This window comes from Gavia stellata, chromosome 7 (assembly GCF_030936135.1).
Source record: "Gavia stellata isolate bGavSte3 chromosome 7, bGavSte3.hap2, whole genome shotgun sequence".
Classification (NCBI taxonomy): Eukaryota; Metazoa; Chordata; class Aves; order Gaviiformes; family Gaviidae; genus Gavia; species Gavia stellata.
The window spans coordinates 40,435,393-40,458,940 of NC_082600.1; the positions used below are offsets into that span (position 1 = coordinate 40,435,393).

At 40.5% G+C, this 23,548-nt stretch overlaps 1 protein-coding gene across 1 annotated transcript in view; it reads left to right on the top strand.

Moving 5' to 3' along the window:
- Positions 1-23,548, top strand: part of RGS6 (regulator of G protein signaling 6) — a 293,534-nt gene that overhangs the window by 2,033 nt on the left and 267,953 nt on the right. The window contains exon 2 of the mRNA XM_059819792.1: positions 12,416-12,520. Coding sequence (XP_059675775.1) covers positions 12,437-12,520 — 84 coding nt within the window. The 5' untranslated portion in view covers positions 12,416-12,436. The remainder of the gene's footprint in view (positions 1-12,415; positions 12,521-23,548) is intronic.

Consider the following 23,548-nt stretch of genomic DNA (forward strand, 5'->3'; position numbering starts at 1 on the left):
CCCTAATTCTTTCCATTTTGAACTGTGGTAGTGATCAGAAGGAGAAATAGTTATTTGCTGCACATCTCGTACTGAGGTTTATAGTAACAGGTATTTGAAGATTGCTGTTCACCTGCCTGACTGATTTTTTTTCTGGTTTCTTCTTACTACTCTTCCTTTCTAAGAAAAGGCATAATAAGAAGCTGCATATAGTCATTGTTGACACTGCTTGCCTTAGTTTCTCTCTGATGGTCCCTGTGATGCAGGTAGTGCAGATACCTGTTTTAATTAATGACACCTGAGGATACGAGAAAAAGCTGTGTCCTCTTAAAGCAGCAATTACCTCCTTGCTAACCCCTTACAAGGTATTTCAGTATCTAGCCTGTAATTCTGGTGGAGTCCACTGATTCGGCAGAGATGAGCAGAGCACTGTTCATTCACAGGAGTAACTCTGTGTTGGTTAATGTTTCTGAGGCAGCTGGAGGAAAGCTGAGTGTCTGGAGTGGAAATGCTAGGATCTGCCATCGTCCCTTCGAGCAGCCAAGAAGGGGAGAAAAGGAGAGGGCAGTCCTGTCCCAGCAGACTGCAGCAAGCTAGCAGATAGCAGGGGAAGAGAAGAAGCTGTGGTATGTGGGGTAGCAGGAAGACAAAATAGCTGCAGTGTGTCATCTTAACACGGCACGTTAGGATGCTATGTTAGTGCCGTGGCTCAGGCTTCTTAATGGAAATAAAAGGGTGTTGCAGGGTGATTACTTTTCTTCTGTCCTCGATAATAAGGCTCCAGCTTTTCAAGAATGAGCGATAACTAACCTGGAGGCTCTAGCCAGAGATACCTTTGATACCTAAATCGAACCCTGCAGGCAGCTGTAAGGTGGCAGCAAAATGAGGGTGAGCTGCTCTTCCTGTGCCCAGGGTTACAAGAGTGCAATTTTGCCCTTACGATTGGTTATTGTGTTGTGTGTGCTCATTGCCTGGAGCTTCAGTCACGTTTCTGCAAGCACGCCTAGGCTATCTAGAGTGGAGATTGCATGAACAAACAGGTCCACTTTGCCGAGCAGCTCCGGACTGCTTCAGGGTACAAATATTGCATCTAGTTGTCAGAACTGAAATGCTTGTGGTTCCTCATAGGACTCTTCTCGGCTTCTTCACAATTGCCTTATTATCTATGTCAATTCATACTACAGTATTAGAATTAAAAAGAAAACCTGGGTACAATAGGAATATTACATTTGATGATTTGGAAGGGTGTTTCTTCATGTCAGCCTTTGAACTGCTGTCACCAATGTGGCATAAGACAGCGCTCTGCCATCTGAAGTATCAAACGAGATGTAAGCGAGATATTGTGGCCCTGCGTTATTACTGAAGGTGTAGTAGTACTTTTAACCCTGAACACTTGTGGTTCTGTCTGCCTGTTAGAGAAAAGCTGACCGCAGCTGTGCTGGCCAAGCATGTTTTAGAAACATTTAGGTGTCTGTAGGTGGTGAGGAACACCACCTTGGGTTTTTGGAAGCATCTGGACAAGTCAGTCACTTGGTTCTTGTGGAGTTACACATCTGACTTCCTCAGGCTGCAAGATTTCCTCTTTGCATCTTTGTATAGTTGAACATCTGTCTTCATATTCTGAACTAAATTATTATGTTCCTACATCCCTAACTTTTTTTTCCTGCAAATTTCTGCCTCCACTCTTCATTTCTTAACTTTCTGTGTAGTGACTGGGAAAGCACTGCTTGTATTGTGTCTTTGAGGTGGTAGATTTATGGGGGTTTAGAAGTGGCTAGAATGCAGACAGTCTGAAGTACTTTGAAAAATTTTGCATATCTTTATACCCTTGAAAAGGTAGTAATAGCTGTATCATGGAGAGTTCTAAACTGTGTTTTATTACGATTTTCCTTTAATGATATAGTGAATTTAAAAGTTTTTAAAGGATGATAGTGTTAGTGTTAATGTTAGTGAATTCACAGTGTTTTGTTAATCTATATAAATTTTACCCTGAAAAGACTTTTCCATGATTTCCGTTACTGTTTGCAGCTGGAGTAATAGGGTATTGTGGTGACTGGGGAATGAGCTAATTTCTGCTGTTGAGCTCTATCTATGAAGAGGAGCAAGAAAGAGGAGCTAATTTGTATTTTCCTCATTCGTTGTCAAGCTCTAGAAAGATTGTGGAGTCAAGAGAGACTGCTGCTACCCACTTGTGTTACATCAGATCTCATACTATTTTTTAACATCTCTGTAGCTGGTGGCAAAGAATGTGGAGAGGGAGAGAGGTAGATTAAAATTTCAGTGAGCAATAAGGTTCTGACATTTTGACGTCCCAGGAGCTCTGCACTGTCATGCTGGAAACAGCTATCTGTTCCTAGACTCAGTAGCGGCAGAGTAAGGCACAGGGCACTTCGCCTACATGGGGGTGGTGGGGACCATGAGCTAGTTAGGCAGTGAAGAGGAATTAGTGCTATATTTTTGCCAGGAATCTTCAATTACACGTTACAAACATCATCCCAGTGGAAAGGGACAATATTTCACATTCTTCACTGTGCTTATAGAACCTGGCATCAGCGGTGAAAGGTTCACAGGGTAGTTAAAAGCTCCTCAGATTGATTACTACAGACCTACTGTGCTATGGGGATGCGCGTTGAGCAAATGATAACTAATGGTTTGAAAGTCAGGGCTTATATCTTCAATTTATTGCTCTGTCATCCATTATATGAATGTGGGAAGTCACTTAATTACATTGTGATTTAGTTTATCATTTTGTAAAAGAAACTAATGTTTGCCTCTGTCACAGATGAGCAACGAGTTTTAGATTATGCCTTCACTAGTGTAACGGCAGTCTGGTGTGGACACGTATTAGCTCAACAAAAGGAACTGTCCTTATAGAAATATTATAATATAACAGCAGTAGTAGTAAAGTATATTAGTATTTATAATGTACGTAGCATATATTGGTATTTATAGTAGTCCAGTTATGGCATTGTGGAGTTCAGGGTAGATGAACCACTGCAGTGGGATTTGTAGACTCTGCTGAACTGTGTGGGTGTGTGAACTTGAGCTAGCTAATTCAGGAGTGGCTTAGATGCCTTTTACATTGCAATTACTGAAGTGATTTGGACGTAATTTGCATCTGAAAAGGCTGTGTGTTGTTGTAATAAACAGCAGGGCAGTGAAATCATAGTATATTGCATCATGTCCTTGAAGTATGTGGGATGCAACCAGTTGTGCTCATTTGCACCAGGGGTATTGCATGGTGCTGCATCTTCAAAAGCACCTGTGCTTTTTGGGCAGCATATTTCACATTTTATTTGATTGCAGGGTACTTGCAATTTTCTATCCTCTTGAGAATGAACAACCAGCAAGAACTCTCAGCACTTTGGGGCGTTTTAAATGAGATTGTGCAGTCACTGATCAATGCAGGGGTGGATTGGTTGTTTTATCAGCTTGCGTTAGACTTCTTGAAGGGAGCTTTATTTTAGCAAGCTCTGTTTGGAACAGGGAGTTTAGGTGGAGTAATTCTGAATTTGGAATCTAGCAGGTACTGGGGCCTATATTTTTTTTGTTTTAATATTTTGATTTTTCTTGTCAGCCTTTATTAGAGCGTCCACTAGTTTGTGCTTCTTCTCATTCAGTTTTCTCTTTGAATCAATTTTCTACAGTTGTTTTCAACTTGCTGGATATAGTGTAAAATAGAAAATGCAGTCCACCCCCCAGAAGTAGCTTAATATAGTTGCAATTAATACTTTCTATGGTGCATAAAGTACAAGGCACTTTCAGAGATGGTGTATTTGATGGACCAACTTCATGGACAAGATGGTCTTAGCGCACCTGAACTGATCCAAGGAAGATGATTTTTCAAAGAGGGATTTATATTGCAGAAGGGATTAGAGGTCTCCCCTCAAGCTCTGAATTACCAGTGCATTTACTCATTTTCCACAGGGAATGATTCTGGCCAATAAGTTGACGTTGTTGCAAAACAACAAAATACAGCTTCAGCTCTCTCCTTTGCAACTGCTCCTTGCAGACTGATAGCGCTATATAAATACTGCAGTAGTTTGGGATCACCAATTCAGACGAAGTTCAAAGTTGGGCTATATTTATCTCTTTGCATTTCTAAATTCGTACAGCACTGACACTTGTTTCAGTTAAATATTCAGCATATATTTGCTGTTACATTCTCTGTAGCTATCCGTGGTAACAGCGTGTTGCCTCAGAGTCTTTCCAAGAGCTCCTGCAGTCACAGCAGTATTTTTTTTATTGGAAGGTAGATTGATTACAGGTAGGTACTGCATTTTGTTCTGAATTCTTTGGAATAAGGATGGATGTATTGGAGGCAGTTTCTTCATGGGTATAACATCATTCTGGTCCATTAAAAGTAAATTCGGTATGCAAGTGCCTATTTCAACAATTGATTTCATAAAGGGAAAAATTTGCCTCGTTAATAAGCAATTAATGTGTCAATAGTCGCTACCACATATCCCCATTCCATTTTTCCTTTCGGTTGCCTTGCTCACCTTGTTTATCTCTCTGTCAAATAATAGATTGAAAACTCCAAAAGTGGGAAAGACCTTCCTTTTAAGTCAGCAATGCTTCCAGCACACCTTGGGTGGACAGACCAGAAAACAGGTAGTGTGTCTTTCTCTAAAAAAAAAAAAAAAAAAAAAGACAATGCCTCTAATAAGGCGTCAGGGACTTCAGGTCCTAGTCAGTGTCAGAAGCCAAGTAAGTGACTTTATCTTGGCTTCCACCATAGGTTTCCTGGATGTAACCTTCAGTTGCAGACAGTATTTTCAGCATTCTAAAATAGCTACAAATATCTGCAGATTTAGAAACACACAGAATCAAAAAGGGGTGTGGCTCCCTGGCACAAGGGGAGGAAAGTAATCATCTTCCATGGTTTATCAAGAAGTAGCCTGATCATCTGCCAGGTGACTGAGATGGGTCACCTGTGGCTAACATGACTGGAACAACTGGAACCGTCCATCCTTAGTGTCATCTGCTATACAGTTTTGTGACAGAGTGAGTACTACCATATTTATCACAGATGGAGAGAAAATTGCTCAAGACCACAGAGAGCTCTTTTTTGGAGGTGGTACAAGGCCTTGGTGATCCCTGGTTAGCAATGTTCTGCTTAGACCGCCACACCATGAATATTTACTCATTTTATTAAAGGACCTACATAATTGGGAACAGCAGGTGATTGGAGAGGAGTACATACAGAAACCAGCTGCTCGCATTAGATTACACAGTGGGCTGAGTTTAAACTTGTAGGCTGCCTCTATCAGCAGGAAGCCATGTGGCTTGGACTGCCTCATGTCTTAAGAGATGGCTCTGTCCACAGTGCGTGTCCTTGGCCACAGGGGTCTCCTCTGGCCACCAGATGGTATCTCTGTGGCCCAAATACACGCCGATCATTATGTGTGTTTTTTCCAAGTACAGTGTTTAAAAAATGTGAGATTGTCCTGCAGCCCACCAGAAGGATGAGGTTATACATTGCATGACTTGGGACGCAGTGGGAGGCTGTCTGGGGATGCAGAATCTATTGGGAGACTGCTGGAGGAATGGATAGGAAGTAGGGAGCCAAACCCTGTGTAAGGTCATCCATGCTGATGCTTGAGAGCAAGTGGTGATGGGCAAGAACTGTGTTCCCAGACCTATGTCCACATACTGGTTTGGAGCTCTACAAAAGAGAACCTGGGAGCAAACTAGCAGTTAAGCAGTGCTGGTGATCAGGAGCCTGGAGCTTGCTCCCTGCCCTAGTGCTGTGTGGAAATGTAGGCATACCTGTAGGATGTTTTAAGGCAAGTTTTTCACAGAAACCGCTTAGTTACATGTATGGAAGGAGGCTGCACCATTAGGAAGTGTCTGTAAGAGCCATAGAAACTGGAAATCCCAGTCTTCATCAGAATCCCAGTTTCCGTAAAGAGAAGAAAAAAGGAGTGTCCCAGAATTGGGTCCTTTCTTCCTGCTCTAGAAGGGTGAGGCAAAAGAGTCTCTGCTGTTTCCATGCCTAGATGCATGCCCGTCTTTTGTCCTGCCAGTTGCAGAGCGAGAGAAGCATTGAGCTCCAGTACTTCAGCTTGGGGCTCCCTGTGAGCTGGTACCTCAGAAGGAGGAGGAATGGGGTCCTTTAGAATCCATGAATTCTCCCAGTATAAACAAAACTGCATTCTCATAAACAAAGAGGAATTCGTTTGGCAAAAATTCGAACATTAAGTGCAGCTGCTGGAAGTGTTTATACTTTGTTCCTTAAAAAGGCAACAGATTTAATACTGTTGATAGTACTGCAGTGTTCAGCACTTGCAAGGAGGGGCAGAAAATCTGGGATGATCTTCCACTGGGAAAGTATTTTCAGAGTAACTTCAGTGACAATTTGATGTCCAGAACAGTCATCGGAAGGACTTTTAGATGCTTTGGGAGCTGTACTTCACTGATTGAAAGCAGACTCCCTTTGCTGCTGCTTCATGCCGGGGAGGAGCGCTGTGGTATCCCGGGTGGCACAAGACCCTTCAGTCTGTCACTGCTAACTGTGGTGAGGATGCCCAGCCCCTGTTTCACTAGCCCTTTTGTCCTCCTCAACATCTGTTTCAGGAGGGGAACATGCTTGCAGAGTCTTGTTCCGCTGAGCGCAGTGGTCAGCGGTGCCGTGTTTAATACCAGCATTTCCCCTTCCTCACCAGTAAGGGTACTGGAGGAGGTGGTGGAGTTTTGATCTCAGCTCCAGTCTTCCTGGCTTTTGTCTGATTCAGATGGATTTGTACCAGTTCCTGTTTGAAAAGTTATTTCACAAGCCATACGGGTTTACTTCTGAAGGCAGAGTAGAGGTTAATTTTGTGCAGTGCTCTGCCTGAGCCACACCAGTTGAAAGCAGACTGCATCGCCCAGGTTAGTCCTGGGGATCATCTTGTTGATGTATTCACCTTGGTAAACAGGATGGCTTCTACGATACGCTGTATGTTGTCCTCTAGCATACACACCCTGCTTGGCATGCCCAAGTCCTAGTTTAATGAAGTAATAGTTAACCAGGAGAGGAACATGAAGCTTCAAGTTTCATTCTTTCCAGTGCAATTCTAGAGACTTTTGTAATAGATGTGAAATATCAACTTAATGTTAATGGGGTCTAATTGAATTCAGATTGACTAATTTGTTTTTTTTCCCTCATCTCTTCCTTCCTGTCACCTTAATAACATGATCTATTAGATACAAATATTCTAGCAAACCAGGTAAGGATTTTTGCTATTAGGTAATTATCAGTTCAGCAAGGCATGTAGTTGTGTGACTTCTAAGGCATGTAAAAGTCATGTAGTCTAGATGTGTTTCACTAATTAGAAAGAAATTAACTAGGTATTAATGACATGAAATTATATTTTACTCTATGGTTGTGTGCTAAAGCTCCAAATATCTCATGATTTGACATTAGCATTACATGTCAAGGAGAAGCTGCCCTTGAAATATATTAATTACATAGCATAAAGGTGACTTCCACTTATTGTCACCCAAAATTGTATTTCAGCTGAGTGGTGCTGATGGATATTCATGTAGGGATTCATGTAGTAGATTCTCTTTTCCAGCATTAAATTTATGCATATTATAACAAACTCTCTTATTTTAGCTCAGATGTGCAAGAAATGTTTCGCACTACCAATTTTGCTTATTAAGTTGACAACTAACTTATCAGAATGCAGAGTCCAAATATGACCCTGCATTGGGGTTGTTAAACGCTGGTGATGTTTTCAAGAAATAGCTTGTTTTGCAGAATTTCTTCTAACATTGTACTACTTTCTTTCTCTATTATCTATAAACCCCAGAGTCTATAAGGACTCCTTCTTGGTGGGGTAATTTCTGTGAAGCGCATGGGTGTTTGTGCCTGTAAGAGTTTTCTTACAGCGGTCTTCTTTACAATATTCTTTTTCTTATAGTAGTCAAGTTATTTTAGAGCATTAATGAGAAGCTCGTTAATTTACCACTTAGCCGTTTTCATTGAAATTACATATATGTAGAGATTAAATACTGACAGTGTTTATGCACGAAAATGTAAAGGTTGTCTTTGAAATTTTTGTATTAAACTCTTGTATCAGAAACTCTAAAGAGGCGAGCTGTGGGAAAAAAAAATGTTTTCTTCCTTTTTGGGGCATTTTTTAAATCGGTTATTCCAGTTTCAAGCAGTTCACTGATCCTTTTGTAATGTATGGGAGCTGTATCTTTTTGCAGCTGGGTTTTGGGAGAGTTTGAGGTGCCTGATCAGATAAAAGAAAGATAAAACTCTCAGGCGATTCAGGGCATTTTGTCCACGGCTGCCTATCTATTCCAGTGTGATTATGTTGCTCAGGAAAAAGTAGAACTGTTCTATAATAAAGAATAAAACTTTAAAAAAGGAAAAATCAGCAAGGGTCAAATGTGTCCTCTCTTTTTAGCGCTTTTTTTTTTGAGTTTTTTTTTTTTTTAAAGGCTTCATAGCCATCTTACCCATAAACAAGATGTTGAAGACTGCTGTTTTTCTCCTTGTGTGTGGCAGAGTGGAAGAATGGTTAGTGCAAATGGTTTTCAATTTTTATCGCTTTTGCTGCTGAGGAGTTTGGATTACTGCAAGGATGGCTATTGTCAGAAAAACAGCTGTGGGAAAACAGCATCTTTTCAACCTGAGAGTTGGAATTCAGAGACCATTTATTTTTTGAAGATAGGCATTTGGATTTAGATTGCTGGTGTGTGGATGCAGGCTGGTATGAGTTAGCCACTGGTGAGGTAGTAAACTGTAGGAGTGAGGAGCTGACGGTACTCCTCAGGTAGTAATTGGTGAGGCTCTTAACTGGAGGCTGTGCTTGAGTACTTTTACGTTCTTTAAAAACCTAAATAAAATGTTTGTTTTCACCCTTCTCAGCCCCATGTAGCTGAAATGTCTGTATAAGACCGAGCTGGATTCTCTTCTGGCTGATGCATCACAAACACGTGCTTAGAGAAGGCTTCTGAGGGCAGACTCTGTTTTTAACCTGTTGGTTGACTTTCTGCATGCATTTTGAGTAGACTGGGCTGGCAGTGAGGAAAAAATTATGTAGAAAGAATAGATTTCAGTAGGATCCCTTGAAAAATTAGGCCTGCGATTCTTTCACGCCAGGCTATGGATTTTTGTTGGTTTGTTTTTTAACAGAGAACTATGCAAGTCAGATGTGGACTTTCACGTACCATTATATTAACTAAAGGATTGCAAATGCAGCACATTAACGTAGTATTAGGGTGAAAAACCTGTACTTGGAATGTAAGCAGTCTCATTTGTGTTCACAGCAGGTAGCCTCCATCACTGGAGCCCTGGCTTTGGGCTCTCCACCCTTCTCCTTGGTGGCCTGTCCCCCCGGCAGAGAGAAAGCCGTGCTCCCTGGGGGCTGTGCCAGTGTTGCTCCTTGGTCAGAGGTATTGCTGCTGCGTGGCTGGCGGTTTCTCTGCGTTCGTGGGGTGTGAAATCAGTGCCACAATCCTCAGGCTAGTGAGACTGACCCATTTTGTGAATTGGTTTGAAACCAGGCTTTAGCATGGCAGGAGTGCAGGGAAGCAGCCCTGCATCACTGGGTGCTGAGCTCCACTCAACTCCCCTATGTTAAAAAGCACAGGTGTAATGGGATCCTTGGAGACCCAGCATTGCCGTGCATTCACCTTGAAGAGCCAAGAGCATGCCTGTGTCATATCACTGTCCTATTTTCTTTGTAGTCTTTTTTTTCCTTTAGAATAAGAATACTATCTAAGACAGGTTTTGGTGTTTTTTTAAAAAAGCAGTCTAAAAGAAAGAGAAGAAACTTGGGTGATGGTCAGAGCCCTGACAATTCCTCAAGGGCCCTGGAGGCCCCTGGTCCAGGGGCCCCGCTAAGGCTTATCCCAGCACCGGCAGTGACCGGGCTGCGTGGAGGGGATGCCTGCACTTGTCTCTGCCCCAGGGTGCACCGCAGTTCTACCTTGTTTCCAGCTGTGTCCTCTGCAATATCCATCCTGCTGTCAGTCCTGCAGAGGTGGCCCTGCTCCTGCTGCTCCTGACTGAAACCCAGCAGGAGATGCTGGGCACCAGTGGGAAGCACTTTTGCAAATTTATGTCTTCCAACAATGGGTTTGTTTGTATTGATTACCTTTTGTAGATCTTCAGAGGCAGTCGGTGGCTCCCTCAATGTCACAGTGAACAGCGTGACAGGCACTACGGCATATTGTGCAAGATGGTTTTTGTCTTGTTGCACTGGAGTTGACGAAAAAGCTTCAAGATGTGCTATGGGGGAAAATCCTGAAGTATCAGGAAAAATCAAGTGAGCTGACAGTATTGACAAGAACAACAGAGTTTGTAAATGTGGACGTTCAAAGTGAATAATGCAATGAGTGAAGCGCAGCTAAGTAATGCTGCAGAGGGCTTTTTGATTAGAAATGGGAAATTTCTTCTTTAAAGGAGCATTGCTCAATTAAAAGCTAATTACAGTTGTTTTAAAGTATGCATGTATAATCTTACATTATATCTAAGTGATGAACGTGGTCTTTATATACTGCAGGTGAAGCTGAAACTCAGGTGACTTGATGTAGACTTTCAACTCTGCTTTGTAATTGCCTTCATAAAATCTCTACCTAGCTCTTGCTCCATTCAATTGAGTGATGATACCTAGAGCCTAATTCTTCAGTGTCTTGAAATCGTGACTAAGTGGTGCTATGAAAATGCACGTTAGTGTAAATCATTCGAAGTGCTATAATTTTAAAATGCTTTACCCTTCACTATTTGTGCTATTTAATTTTTTTTGCATCTAATAATTTTGCTTAGAGAATTTATTCCATTTCCCTTTTAGCTCGTGACCTGGCACAACAGTGCAGTGTTTGGTCTTCTAGGAACACATGAAAGTTTAACAGGAGTTAAAATAAATTTATGTCCTTTAAATATAAAATAGTGTCTAAATTGGTCTGAACGTGCCTTTGAAAGGTGATGTGTATGTATATTGTTCAATTTGACCCAGAACTGTATTACTGAGTTTCGAAATTGGTGTGTGCGTGTACAAATGCATTTGTGCCCCCAGTCGTGTGTCTGCATGCATACTTAAAAAAGAAAGAAATGAAGGAATCTGGATTGATGTAGGTTATTTAACCTTGGTCTCCATTATCTCTTGCTCAGAGGGATCTCTCAGCTGCTTCTGGCTCCAGTGGAGGATGCCATGTTACAGCAATAGCCTTTTCACTGCTGAGACAGGACTGAGCTGGGATATGGTCTGAGGTTTTCTGATTCTGGCACTTGACTTGTTCTTGGGAGCTGATAACTGACATCTAGAATGGCTTGGGGCTGTATTGTACATATAATTGTATACTATATATGTATGTTAGATGCTGGGGCACTTTGTCGCCTGTGGGAATGTGAAAAGTGGGTAGAGAAAGGAATAGGAAAGTATCTTCTTTCATTAAATAAGGAAGGTGGTTTAATGGCGAACTGTCTTTTAGGAATGAACATGTAGATTATGCGTGTGTGAACATACTTAGACTTTTTTTGTCTTAATTTTTAATAAAATATGTTGAGATGGGAAATTTCAATACTTTCAATGTTAAAGAAATTGAGCTTGTCAAACAGCTTTAATGCCAGTGTCTGTAAGAGGCAATCTTACCTCTTAGGCTAGGCAAGGTCACCACATGGCTCCACAGCAGCATTTAATTTACGATGTAACTTGTCAAACGTACTGGTGGAAGACAAATTAAAAATATAGCTTTTGACTTAGAATTTAAAGTGTCCTCCCTCCACCAGGTCCTTATTTTTTTTAAAACTAATGTTTTTGCTTCAAGACTGGCATGACCTGGAGGGTAAGACAGCACTTCTGTGCTTCTAGAAGATAGTTCGGATTAAGGAGCATTATGCACGGTTGTTTGCCTGTGTCCTGCTGCCTCTTCCCAGCTGTATCATGAGAAGAGGTGAGGGAAGCAGCTTACTCTGAACAGGGAGCTATGCCTCCCCGGTTCCTGGCTGCTGCCCCGGGGTTGGGGAGAGCGGGAGGCGGCTCCGACTGTCCGCAGGTGACAACCGGCAGTGTGCCTGACTGCTGCACCCGCTGAGTCCAGTGGGGTTTCACTCTGTCTCACAGCAAGCTTTTTATCCTCCTTGGCTTTTTGTTTGAGGGTACCTCAAAAGCTCCTAAAAAGTCTAAGCCGTTCGCGCTTTATAGCGAGGAAAGGAAGTGTGTGAAGTATTAATTGGTCTTTTATTGAACAGGGGCTTAGGATAAAAGATCAGAACTGGGGGAGAAATGTGCGTGTGTGTGTGATGACCCAAACCACAGCTGTATGCTGCTTGGCGGTCCTTGCTCTTGGGGCATTGTGCTTTAGACAAATCAGTTCAAAGCATTTAACTGCCTGACACGGTGTGATAAAATCTTGCACTTGGAGGTAATTGCATGTTGTTGCCATGCTCCCCTGCAGCCTGGAGTGATGCTGACTTTCGCTTCTGTCCTTGCAGTCTGAGCGACAAGAGGCAAACATGGCCCAAGCGCCCACTGATCCAAGTAACATGGAAACCACTGACCCAGAGGAGAGTTCTCCAAATATGATAGTCTACAGAAAGGTAAGGATTTGGAGCTGTTCGCAAAAGTCTCTTCTTATGTGGTTGGCTTGTAAAAGGATCCCATGCCTCTTTTGAAGTCAAAGCTATGTTTCGGGCTGTTTGGATGCATAGCTGAAATAGTTCTTGGGAAAGTAGGTATTTAAAACTATAGCATTTGAGAGCTTGGAAGTCTTATTCTGTTCAGTGGAAACATTTAAACTTGTTTGTCATAAAGTATTTTATGACAAACTAATAACTTGAAATTTACAACTTCTTGTGAATAGTTGTGATGTGACTAGCTAATAGTTCAAGTTTACTAAGTCTAGCTAAAATAATTGTACGTACCTTCCAAGTTTTATCACACTAAGCATAGAGCAGCTGGCATACAACAATCTTTTAGTACTTTTTTTTCTGTTTTCATATTGTGTTTTTTCTTGCATGATTTACAGTTTGATTCTTTGCAGGTAGTTGTTATTACTTCCCATTGCATTGCTTAAATTAAAAAAGAGAAAATCTCAGTGCTAGTGAAAACTGGATTGGACAAAGGTAAAATAACAGCAATGCATGATGTCAAAGAACATTCTTTCACCATGGTAAAATGTCTTAGTCTGAAGTACTTTGGAGGTAGTACAAGAGATGAAGGAAAGCAATCTATTGACTGATTTGCTAAGGCGTTGTTTTACTCTGGGGTAGGTGTGTCTTATCTATGAAATTGAGTCTTTTTTTTGTAATTTAATGAAATAATGTAAATTTATTTAGCCTGCAAAATGTTTCTTATGTAGCATGTAAAAGTGCGGTATGGTTCTGACAAAATTTCTGGCGTGGCTCAAATAGGCTACCATTCTGTGAACTCAAGAGCTACAGTGCTAGATCAAATCAAGTTTCCTTGTGTAGTATGATCCTGGGTAAAACTTATATTTTTGCTCAGTTTTACACCTTACGAAATAGCTATAAATAACTAAAATGTGTTGGGTATACATGGTACTGTTTTCTACTTGCGTGACTGCAATCTTGATGACTTTCATATGCTGAGAAAATAATTTAGGTTTCGTACAGAGCATAAGTTGTTTAAAGTGTTACTTTTTGATAACCATAATTTTGGTTTAGTTGTTGCATATTTGGTTTGGAATCTGGAATTGTTAACACGGGAAAATTTTCTGAGTAATGTGTAGGCTTGTTTGTTTTGAATGTGTTATGAACACACTTTGGCTGCTAATTTGAAAGTAGCAGTAGTCGGTTAGTCAGATTATCTTTTTAAACCTGTTTGCTGAGAGGTCCAACACCCCAGCAGGTTGCAGCAGGTATGGGGTATGAAAGAAGTTTCTGGTTGTATGATCTAGAATTAGGTCATTAAATCTGTGACTCTGCAGAGAATCCACTTACCTATTCTTGAAAACATTATGATTTATTTGAATATGCCTCACTTCCTATTTCTTTGCCTTTCAGTGTTTCGTTACTGTCACTGTAGAATAAGGGTTGCAACTTCTGCGGCATCAGTGGGGAAGGTACTTGTACCATTTGATTCATCTCTCCTTACTGGTGTTCCTCAGGTGGCAGTATTATCAGCCCTTCATAATACAGTCATCTGTCAAAATACATGGTTATCTTTTGGAATAGTATGCCCCATGCATTGTTCAGTAGTACTGTATTCTGTATTGTCAATATTAAGCTAATGCATGTCTGTCAGGTTTTTTTGTTGAGGGTTTTTGTTGCTTTTATCAATAGGGTTAATATTACCTATTCTTCAAAGTTAATTTCCATTGGTGTTTGACTTTCTAAATCTAATTTACTGTTTGATATTAGTTATATGTATTACACATCAATTATGTGTTCTTTAGTGTTGAGAAATCATATGCAAAATCTGAGACAAGACTTTTATTCTCTTGATTATCTCTCCTCTCTCCAAATGAGTGTTTAGCTCTTCATCTCTCATTTCCTTTCAAATGGCTTGATTGCCAGTAATGAATGAGAAAAAGACTGCACTGGACTCCCTGAAATACAGAACACAATCTGCCAGCATACTGTACAGTTCAGGGCTGGTGTTATGTCACAGTAAAAGAAGATGTTTGCTTCTCACAGCAGGCATCCTGAGATGCAATTGTTGATCCCCTTGAGGAAGAAGAAATAAGGGTGGGCTTCAGTAATGGGACCACAGTAATTCTTGCTGTGTCAATTATTTTGTTGCTTGTCATAACTGATATGTTTGTGGGTTTTGAGGGAATAAAGCCCTACAAGTACAACCCCAAATTGTTCATGCTTTCTTTACTGAGACTCACTGAGGTCTATTGGAAGTTCGTAAGCCAACAGGGTGGTTGTGGTAGCCTGTTGTGGTATAAAGACAACCGTCTTTATAATCGCTAGCGAGAGATGCACACATCTAAAGAACAAATCAGATCTTAGGTGGCGCTGAGCATCCCTTTGGAGCAACCTCTGTTTTGTTTTGTTTATGGAGAAAAGCTTAGAACAGGCTGTTCTTTTTACTTAGGTAGGTAAAACTAAGTGGGATGGATTTTGGCCATGCAGAACAAAATAAACTAATTTATTTTGACTCCAGTTAGTTTGTGATATTCTCTACGGACTCCTGCAAGCGAATGGATTCTAACTGCTTTGATTGCTACAGCAGATGGTCTCAATGAGATAAGTCTTATTTTCTTCTACCTTCAGGGTTAACCTTTTGGGGGCTGATATTTATCAAATTGTGAGGCATGTTATTTTTTTAATCCAAAATGCTCAATGTTGCCCTACTGTTCTGGAAGACATCTGTGTGTAAATAAGGTAGTGCAGATGCACTCATTTGGGTAAGTAGTGTTTAGGGCATGATTTGCCTCACCCTACACTTGTTAAAATGAATTGTACACTAAACAACATGAGCTGTATTGACTAGGTCTCCATTGACTATCATGGGTGCCTCGACACCTAGCTGTCAGGTACTTATGTCATACGGTAGATACCTATAATTAAGCAAGCTGCATCCCACTCCTAGGATTTGTGCTTCCTCTCATCGCTCTATAGGACTCAGTACTTGGTCCTGGGCTGGTTATAGGGCTATGAGTAGTGCCGCAGTAAGGATGTGCTGTCGTCTATCTGTGTGGCATAGTGATACCCCGTGAAAAATTTAAGTGTGCTGCAGGAATTGCATTGCCATTTAAGTACTGCTCTGTGAGTAAAATGTAGGAACCATGTTTTCTTTAATCGGTCTGGCCACATCGGGAGAAGATGCTGATGTATTTTTTTTGTTGGGATTACTACTGGAAGAGTGGTATGCGGTGCTTAAAGACTGTTTGAAATAAGCTACCCTCCTTTTCATGGGAGCAGGTAATGTCAATACACAAGGGCTTCTGTGGAAGTGAGTGACATCCCAGTCCTCACTTTAGTCTGTGAGCGTTGTGTGGGTGCTGCAGCACGGAAAGAGAAAAAATGCAATAAAAAGTCAGAAAGAGGAGAAACACACACTCCAAGCAAACAGTAACAGAAAATATCAATTGATTTTAAATGCCTGTCACATTCCCTTGAAGTCCAGCCACCCTTGACTGCCTTTCTGGCTTCCAAGTGCTCGTTACTACATCCCAGGAGTGCTTTGGCTCATTGTTCCAATAATCCAGGTCTGAAAGTTCGGCTTCTGCAGACTGTATTGAAAGACAAATGGTTCACGGACACCTTCTGGCATCAGACCTATTAGATGACCTATTACCAAAATAATTTGGCAAATCAAATCTTCTTACGGAAAGGATGGTAGAAAATTGTTGTGTTACTGAAAGAAAAGAAAAATTGAAATATTTAGAGCTTGACTAAATAACTGAAAATACCAATAAGGAAGAACTGTTTAGGAGTACCTGGGGAATATAACAGGAAGATGAAAGCACAGAAATGAAAATCTAGATTGGATAGCAAGGCGTACTTGTTCCTGGGAGAGATCTCTTAGGATGGGGAAGAGTTTGCAAACTGCACTGTTAAGAGATGTTTAGAACCACTGTGAGCATGCATGCTCTGAAGGGATATCAAGGGGTATCATCAAAGAAATTACCTAGATTATTTTATGGTACATTTCCATCTCTGCTTAATTTTGCCAGACACATCTTCTATATCTGCTTGGTAATACTGGCACTTAGTGAGTTAAATTTTGAATTCTTATGGTTACTCATCATAAATCTTTTGAGCAAGCAGGAAAATCTAATTTCCAAAGGCAATTACTGTTCTAAGTAAATGTGATACAAACTTGCAGCTGCCACAAGATGCTTTCAGAAAAATCTGAGTTGTTTGCTACCTTCAATATTTGGCACCCTTACCCCCTTTTTAAATGCTGGTTTAAGATCTGAATTGTAATAATTTAAAAAAAAATAAATAAAAAAAATCCAACCTTATATTAGCAGCTTTTCTCCAGGCAGATTCCAGCGTTCCAGTCATGGCAAATAGCTGGAGTGTTGCTGTCAGACCTGGTCCAATGTGGTGATGGGGGGAAAGTGGGAGAACAAGCAGTTGTGAAGACAGATGTAAAAAACATATGGACCACGAAGCAGAAAGGTGGGGAAAGAGACTGTTATTAAAATTAGCTGTTCAGATTAAAAAAAAAAATAATGCTGTATTGGGAGCTAGTCAGAAGACCACAACTAGTATTTGTTTGCTCTTAAGTTGTGCTAAATAGCACATGAAAAACTATCTCAATAGGACACTGTCCAAGCAACCAAAAGCAGGCAAAACCCGTACAGGTATAGTCCAAATGATGACTTTTTGCAAAGAAAGAAAAAGCTGCAGTGTGCTAAAATGAAATGGTTTTCATGCATACAACTTTTATACTTCGTTAAATGAAAGCAGTCTGCATCTTTTTTGAGGTTTCCTAACCCGTTCAAGGTTTTATGCTGTTCTAGTGAGAGGCAGTAGAACCTAAAATGCATTTAAACTGGTGAATACTTTTAGCATTCTTTTTATGTCTCCTGAGTTATATTTTACGATTCTGATACATGTAAAGGCCTTGAACCTTATTTTTGTACATGAAATCTGAGATTCTCGCACAAGTGCTTCTGTTTTGTAAGTGGCTCTTTGAGATAAAATTATAAAATTATGATGATAATGCATCAGTGGATAACACTGCAAACCTATAGTCTTCAAATTTTACATAAAGATTTTTCTGTACTGTTGTTAGAGATTACTTTATGGCATTTTAAGCCATCTTGCTCTTGACGTTTCCTGATTTTTACTCTGTTAGTAATGCAGGATTAAACCAGGACTGAATTTGAGAGTATACAGCAGTACTTCAGGAATTGAAACATGCACAATTTTTGATAACTAATGCCCAAACTAGCGTTGTTAATGTTGGAAAATAAATTTAAACCCAATCTTGTTACCAAGATGTGCTAACATACAAGTTAGGCAGCAGGGCGGCTTTAACTCTGCACTTCTGTATTACACATTGAAAAGGAGGTTTCAGTTAATTTATCACTGCAAATACTCATGTGCCTTGGCTGTAAAGAAAAGCTGACCATTTCTTGACACCTTACTGATTTCTTTAGCCAACTGATTTACTGTGTCAACAGCTTTGACTGCATAGGGTGTTGCATAGAGAGGGGGAGATGCCTGTGTGCAAGATGGGCTACTTGTTAAATTGTGGCTGCAGTAAAGCCAGAGCTGGATGGTTTTTATGTAGGCGATTCCCTCTTGGCATTTCCTGTAATAACAGGTGTAACATTCAATAATTCTCCTTTCCATACTTCATATAGCAAAATCTTGGGGAGAGGAATCACAGTAATGGCATTAAATTTAGTCCTACAGAGAGAGAGGCTGTAGGGTCAGGGACAAAGATGGGAATGGCTGTGTGCAACATATCTGTTGTGCGGGAGCAGCAGACAAGAGAGACCCGAGTATGCTGGTAAGTCATAGGACAGTCATGGTCCATTATTGTGCAATGGCAATGAAAAATATAAATATAATCCCAGAGTGTCTTAGAGAAATATTTCCAGGGGAGTGATAGGTGTCAATAGTATTATGCAAAGGGAAAGTGATATGGCCTCATCTAGGTCATGGTGTAGTCTTCTCTGTTGTTATCTCCTGTCTTCAGAAAACATGACCTGGTTACAAAGGGTGGACTAGAAACAAGTGGCTTATTTAGCTAGGCAAAACAAAATGAGGTAGGAGAAATATAATTACACTGCAAGAGTGCTCTAAGGAATAAATGTCAGGCAGGGAGAAGACCTTACTAAGCTGAGGATAGGTAGTACTGGTGTGCACCCAAATTTTTATAAATTTCTGATGAATAAACGCAATCTGGGAATTAGGAGGTGGTTCCTAATTCTCAGAAAAGTGGAGTTCTGGAGCAGCCACTGCATGGAGTAGTGTGGCCAAGTAAGCCAGCTGGTTTTAGGATAGGTGTAGGCATGTTTTTGAAGAGGCCTGTGTGACGTCGTTTCTTGCAAAAGTACAGAAGCAGACATAATGAGCCAAGAAGTCTTTCTAGCTTTACGTTTGTACCTTCTTCAGATTACCTTGAATAGAGACTGTCTAAAATACCTGCTAACACCCTTTATTCATGCGATAGCAAACAATTTGTACTGCTGAAGTTTGACACATCAGTGTCCTTGAACAAAGCTAATGCCAGTGACCTTGACTGTAGCTGTCAGGGGAACCTTGTGGTAAAGCTGCAGACTGTGGGTTTGATTTCCACATCTGTTAATGTGTATGAATGATTAATGAGCTAAGGCATTAGTGGAAAATTGCAAGAAGTTAGTGCCCAGAGGACTTCAGAAAGCTGACTTGCATCGTTGTTTAGACACAAATAAAGCTGTCATACAAGTGGCAGGAATGCATTTTTAGAGTCAGGTGGAGGTGATCCACCTGCAGGAAGGGCTTTTGGACACTTTGTGGTTTGTTGTTTCTTTCCATCATTTGTCTTGCAGTGATAGTTAAGACTTAGCTGAGGTTAAAGATTCAAATTAGTAGGTGGTGTGCAAAGTTACAAATAGGGAAATGCACGTAACGTGGTAGGTAGGTAGACCCTCAAATAACTATTTTCCTGTTTTTCTTCATATATATATGTGTATGTATTTATAGATATATATAAAAATATACACACACACACATGCCTTTGAAGTAATGGGGATGAACAAATAGTCTTTGTTTTTCCTGGCTATATAATTTAGCCTAATACAGGAGATACATATATATATATCTTTCTAATATATCTTATATATTTTCTAAGAATGTATGTATGATATGTTTTCTTGTATATCTTATATGCCTTAAATATTTCCATTCAAATAATGCATGTGCAGAATAATGCGTTTGCATTTTACACATATGAATCTGTCTTTCCGGTCTTGGAAAAGGTGGCCTTAGCTCTGGTGTATTGTATCCCTCTTTGTAGTTAGAGATTTTGATGATAAGCCTATAGCTATCTTTTTTTTTTTTTGTAGTTTTCTCCATATTCGGAAGCAGTTGTCTTATTTAAGTTTATTTAGTTTTCTTTCCTCTCTGGCTTATCTTTTCTCTGTTCCTGTTTGTAACTGAAAAAAACCCTGCCTCTTGCACCCATAAAGTCTAATTACAGTGATCTATTACTTTAACTGTTCTCAGAGGCAGAAAAAAGATGAGCCAGGACCAATAGGTATGACAACTTGAAAGTGTATTTTTAGCAAAGCAACCAATGCAAATTTAGAATACAGAGATAAAAAGGGAAGGTTCAGCTAGAGGGTAAGATTATGCTATTCTAGCTGTAGCACTTAATGCATTGCATTTTTTGAAACGGTTCTCTCTTATTCCCCCAGCAGCTTTCTCGTGTCATTCTCTGTTCATTTGTTGTTGTCAGCATTTTAAGTTACGGTCTTGGAGTATTTTCACTGTATTTGTTGATTTACTTTTGCATGTTGTTTTGGACAAGATGCTGAATATGAGTGTTTTCTTTCTGCCTAAAGCATTATTTTAGCCATGGGATTGTTACATTTATCGCAACAAAACAAAATGAAGTTGTGAAGTAGTAGAAAGCTGCCAGCACGACTCGTTCCAAGAGGCAGCTTCTGGCTATTTCAGATGCAGTCTTGAACCCTAATATTAAGACGAAAGAGAAAAGAGCTTGGATGGAATTGGATGAAATGCACACAAAACCACGTTTTTTTTTGTTTTGTAACAGAACTTCAGCTAAACCCGTATTATATCCTGATTAATAAAACATCACTTCAGAGGATTATGAACTTCTTTCATAAGGCTCTGCAATAAAGTTTGAGTGAGGGGATTCATTTCAATAAATAAAATTACACGTGCAGGACCATGAAAATATGCAAATGAAGTTCCATTTTAAAAACTCATGTTTTACATCCTAAGACATTTTGAAGCACACTTCCTTTTTTTCATGAGAAGCTGTCATACCATGTTCAAGGGGAAGCAATTACTTTTATTCTTTTTTCTTTATTGCAGCTGTTGTCCTGTATCTTCTTTTTCCTTGTCTCTCCAAAGTTAAATGAACTAAGGAAAATGAAAAGTAACCAGTTAACCAGACACTGAAGTGCATAGGTCTGCTTAACAAAGAATTGTATTCTCATTCTTGAGTATATACGGTATTTTAGTTCAAAGGCTACATGTCTTGGGGGGGGGTGGGGGTGGGTGGGGATGAGCAAAGGTGTTCATTTAAATAAGATGTCTCCCTCCTTTGCTTTTCTTTGACGTTAATGGAGCTCACAGAATCATTAAGGTTGGAAAAGACCTTTAAGTTCATCAAGCCCAACCTTCAACCCAGTGCCACCATGCCCACTAAAGCGTGTCCCGCAATGCCATGTCTACATGTTTTTTGAACACCTCCAGTGATGGTGACTCCACCACTTCCCTGGGCAGCTTATTCCAGTGTCTCACCACTCGGTAAACAAATTTTTCCTAATATCCAGCCTAAACCTCCCCTGGCACAACTTGAGGCCATTTCCTCTCGTCCTGTCGCTAGTCACTTGAGAGAAGAGACCAACACCCACCTCTCTGCAACCTCCTTTCAGGTAGTTGCAGAGAGCAGTAAGGTCTCCCCTCAGCCTCCTCTTCTGCAGACTGAACAACCCCAGTTCCCTCAGCCGCTCCTCATAAGACTTGTGCTCCAGACCCCTCACCAGCTTCGTCGCCCTTCTCTGGACACGCTCCAGCACCTCTATGTCCTTCTTGTGGTGAGGGGCACAAAACTGAACATGGTATTTGAGGTGCGGCCTCACCAGAGCCGAGTACAGGGGCACGATCACCTCCCTACTCCTGCTGGCCACACTATTTCTGATACAGGCCAGGATGCCATTGGCCTTCTTGGCCACCTGGGCACACTGCTGGCTCATATTCAGCCGGCTGTCAATCAACACCCCCAGGTCCTTTTCTGCGGGGGAGCTTTCCAGCCTCTCATCCCCAAGCCTGTAGCATTGCATGGGGTTGTTGTGACTGAAGTGCAGGACCGTTGCATCAAAGTGTTTGGAAATTATACTTGGGACCAATAGTTCAGGGCCTCTGAAGGTAAGGTGATACATATTTGTGGCATACGCAAGAAGAAATGACAAAATATTATATGTATTTTTCTAATGCTTTATGTGAGAACAGAGTGAGTGGAATAGGTAGGGAGAAGAATTTAATCAAGAAACACGTTAATGAATTATTCAGATCTATTTCTTGATTGAGAGAGAAAGCAGATCAATTCCAATTTTGTTTATATTTTGATTTTGTAAAAATGGGGTTCTGTGAGACTGAAGTCAAATAGAAATGGTTCTGTGGTTATGTTTTTAAAGTCTAGATGGAAATCATTTTGTGTACCAAAGTATTCTGAGTATAGTGCTGCAAGTGTCACTTCTGTTCTCCTCTACCAGGTATTTTGAGTGTATTTTTTCCCCATTTGATGAAAATAGGTTTGGTGGCCATTGCATAGGAAGAATTTTCCTCTCTGGCTCTGTTACCATTTAAGGTGTTTTTCCTTATGTCTTGCATTAGTTGGCAGTTTTAGCAAGGAGACCTGGAACTGGAGGGCTGTGGAGGCTGTTTAACAACCTCTGTATTTGCGAGCATGATTCTCCTCTGCTTGTTGGCATGACCATGGCTGCAGGACCTGTTTTGGTGGTGCCCCAGAGAAAGGGAATATTTCATTCACTGATGCTCTAATTAGATGCCTTTCCCCATCAGTAAATCCACACAATTTTGTTAAACGTGGGCTTGTAGCTACGTACAAATTAGCTCATTCAATAGCTTGCACAAAATGTCACATAAACCTTGGCAGCACTGGCTTCTTGTCATTTGCACTGTTCCCCACTGGGGTCTTAATAGTAAAATTAACTGGAGCTGTGTTAATTAAATTTTTTCTATGCGTGGAAAAACAGAGCTACAATAATGACACTACTGTTGTCTGTTTGTACACTGAAGATAGTCCAACCATTGGCTTGTATCAGCAAAGTTATCTGTGGAAAAAACAGTGACTAAACCCACATCTTTTTAATAACGTGAAAGCATTTGTTCTTTGGAAACAGGGAGCCTAAGTGCTTTTTTCCTTGGTCCTCTTGCCAGGAAAGGTGACCTATTTTGGTAGTGATTTTTTTTTTAAGTATTTTTGACTGGAATGGACTTAAAACATCTTGAGTTATAACAGGTTTTCCTTTCTGCATGCAAGAAAGAAACCTCCATTTTCTTTTTCAACAATAAAAATGGTGTTTAAATTGTTCATAGTGTATTTACCATCAGTGGTGCTCTCTTCCTCCCACTTAAGAGATGTCTGAGCGTTTTGGGGGCATAGGAAAGACCTTGACCCAAACTTGCATGAAATTGTGACAGGCTAAAAATTTTGTGCCTATGGCTTACGCTCTGGTCCCGTCTTTGCTAAACTGTTCATTCTGTCTGTGTGTCTGACATTTGTGGGTAGTAGTGTTTGAAGGAAGAACAGAGGATTGAAGGAGAATGCACCAAAAGTAGGCAGAAAGGATAAGTGAACTGGAAGTGTGATGCATTTTGGAGAGAGTTAAAGATTGCTTTAAAAAAAACAGTATTTGCTGACTTAGAATGGCAAGGGATATTTAGAAGTACTAAAGCAGTTCTTCAGCAGTCTTAAAAATATCTGACTCCACT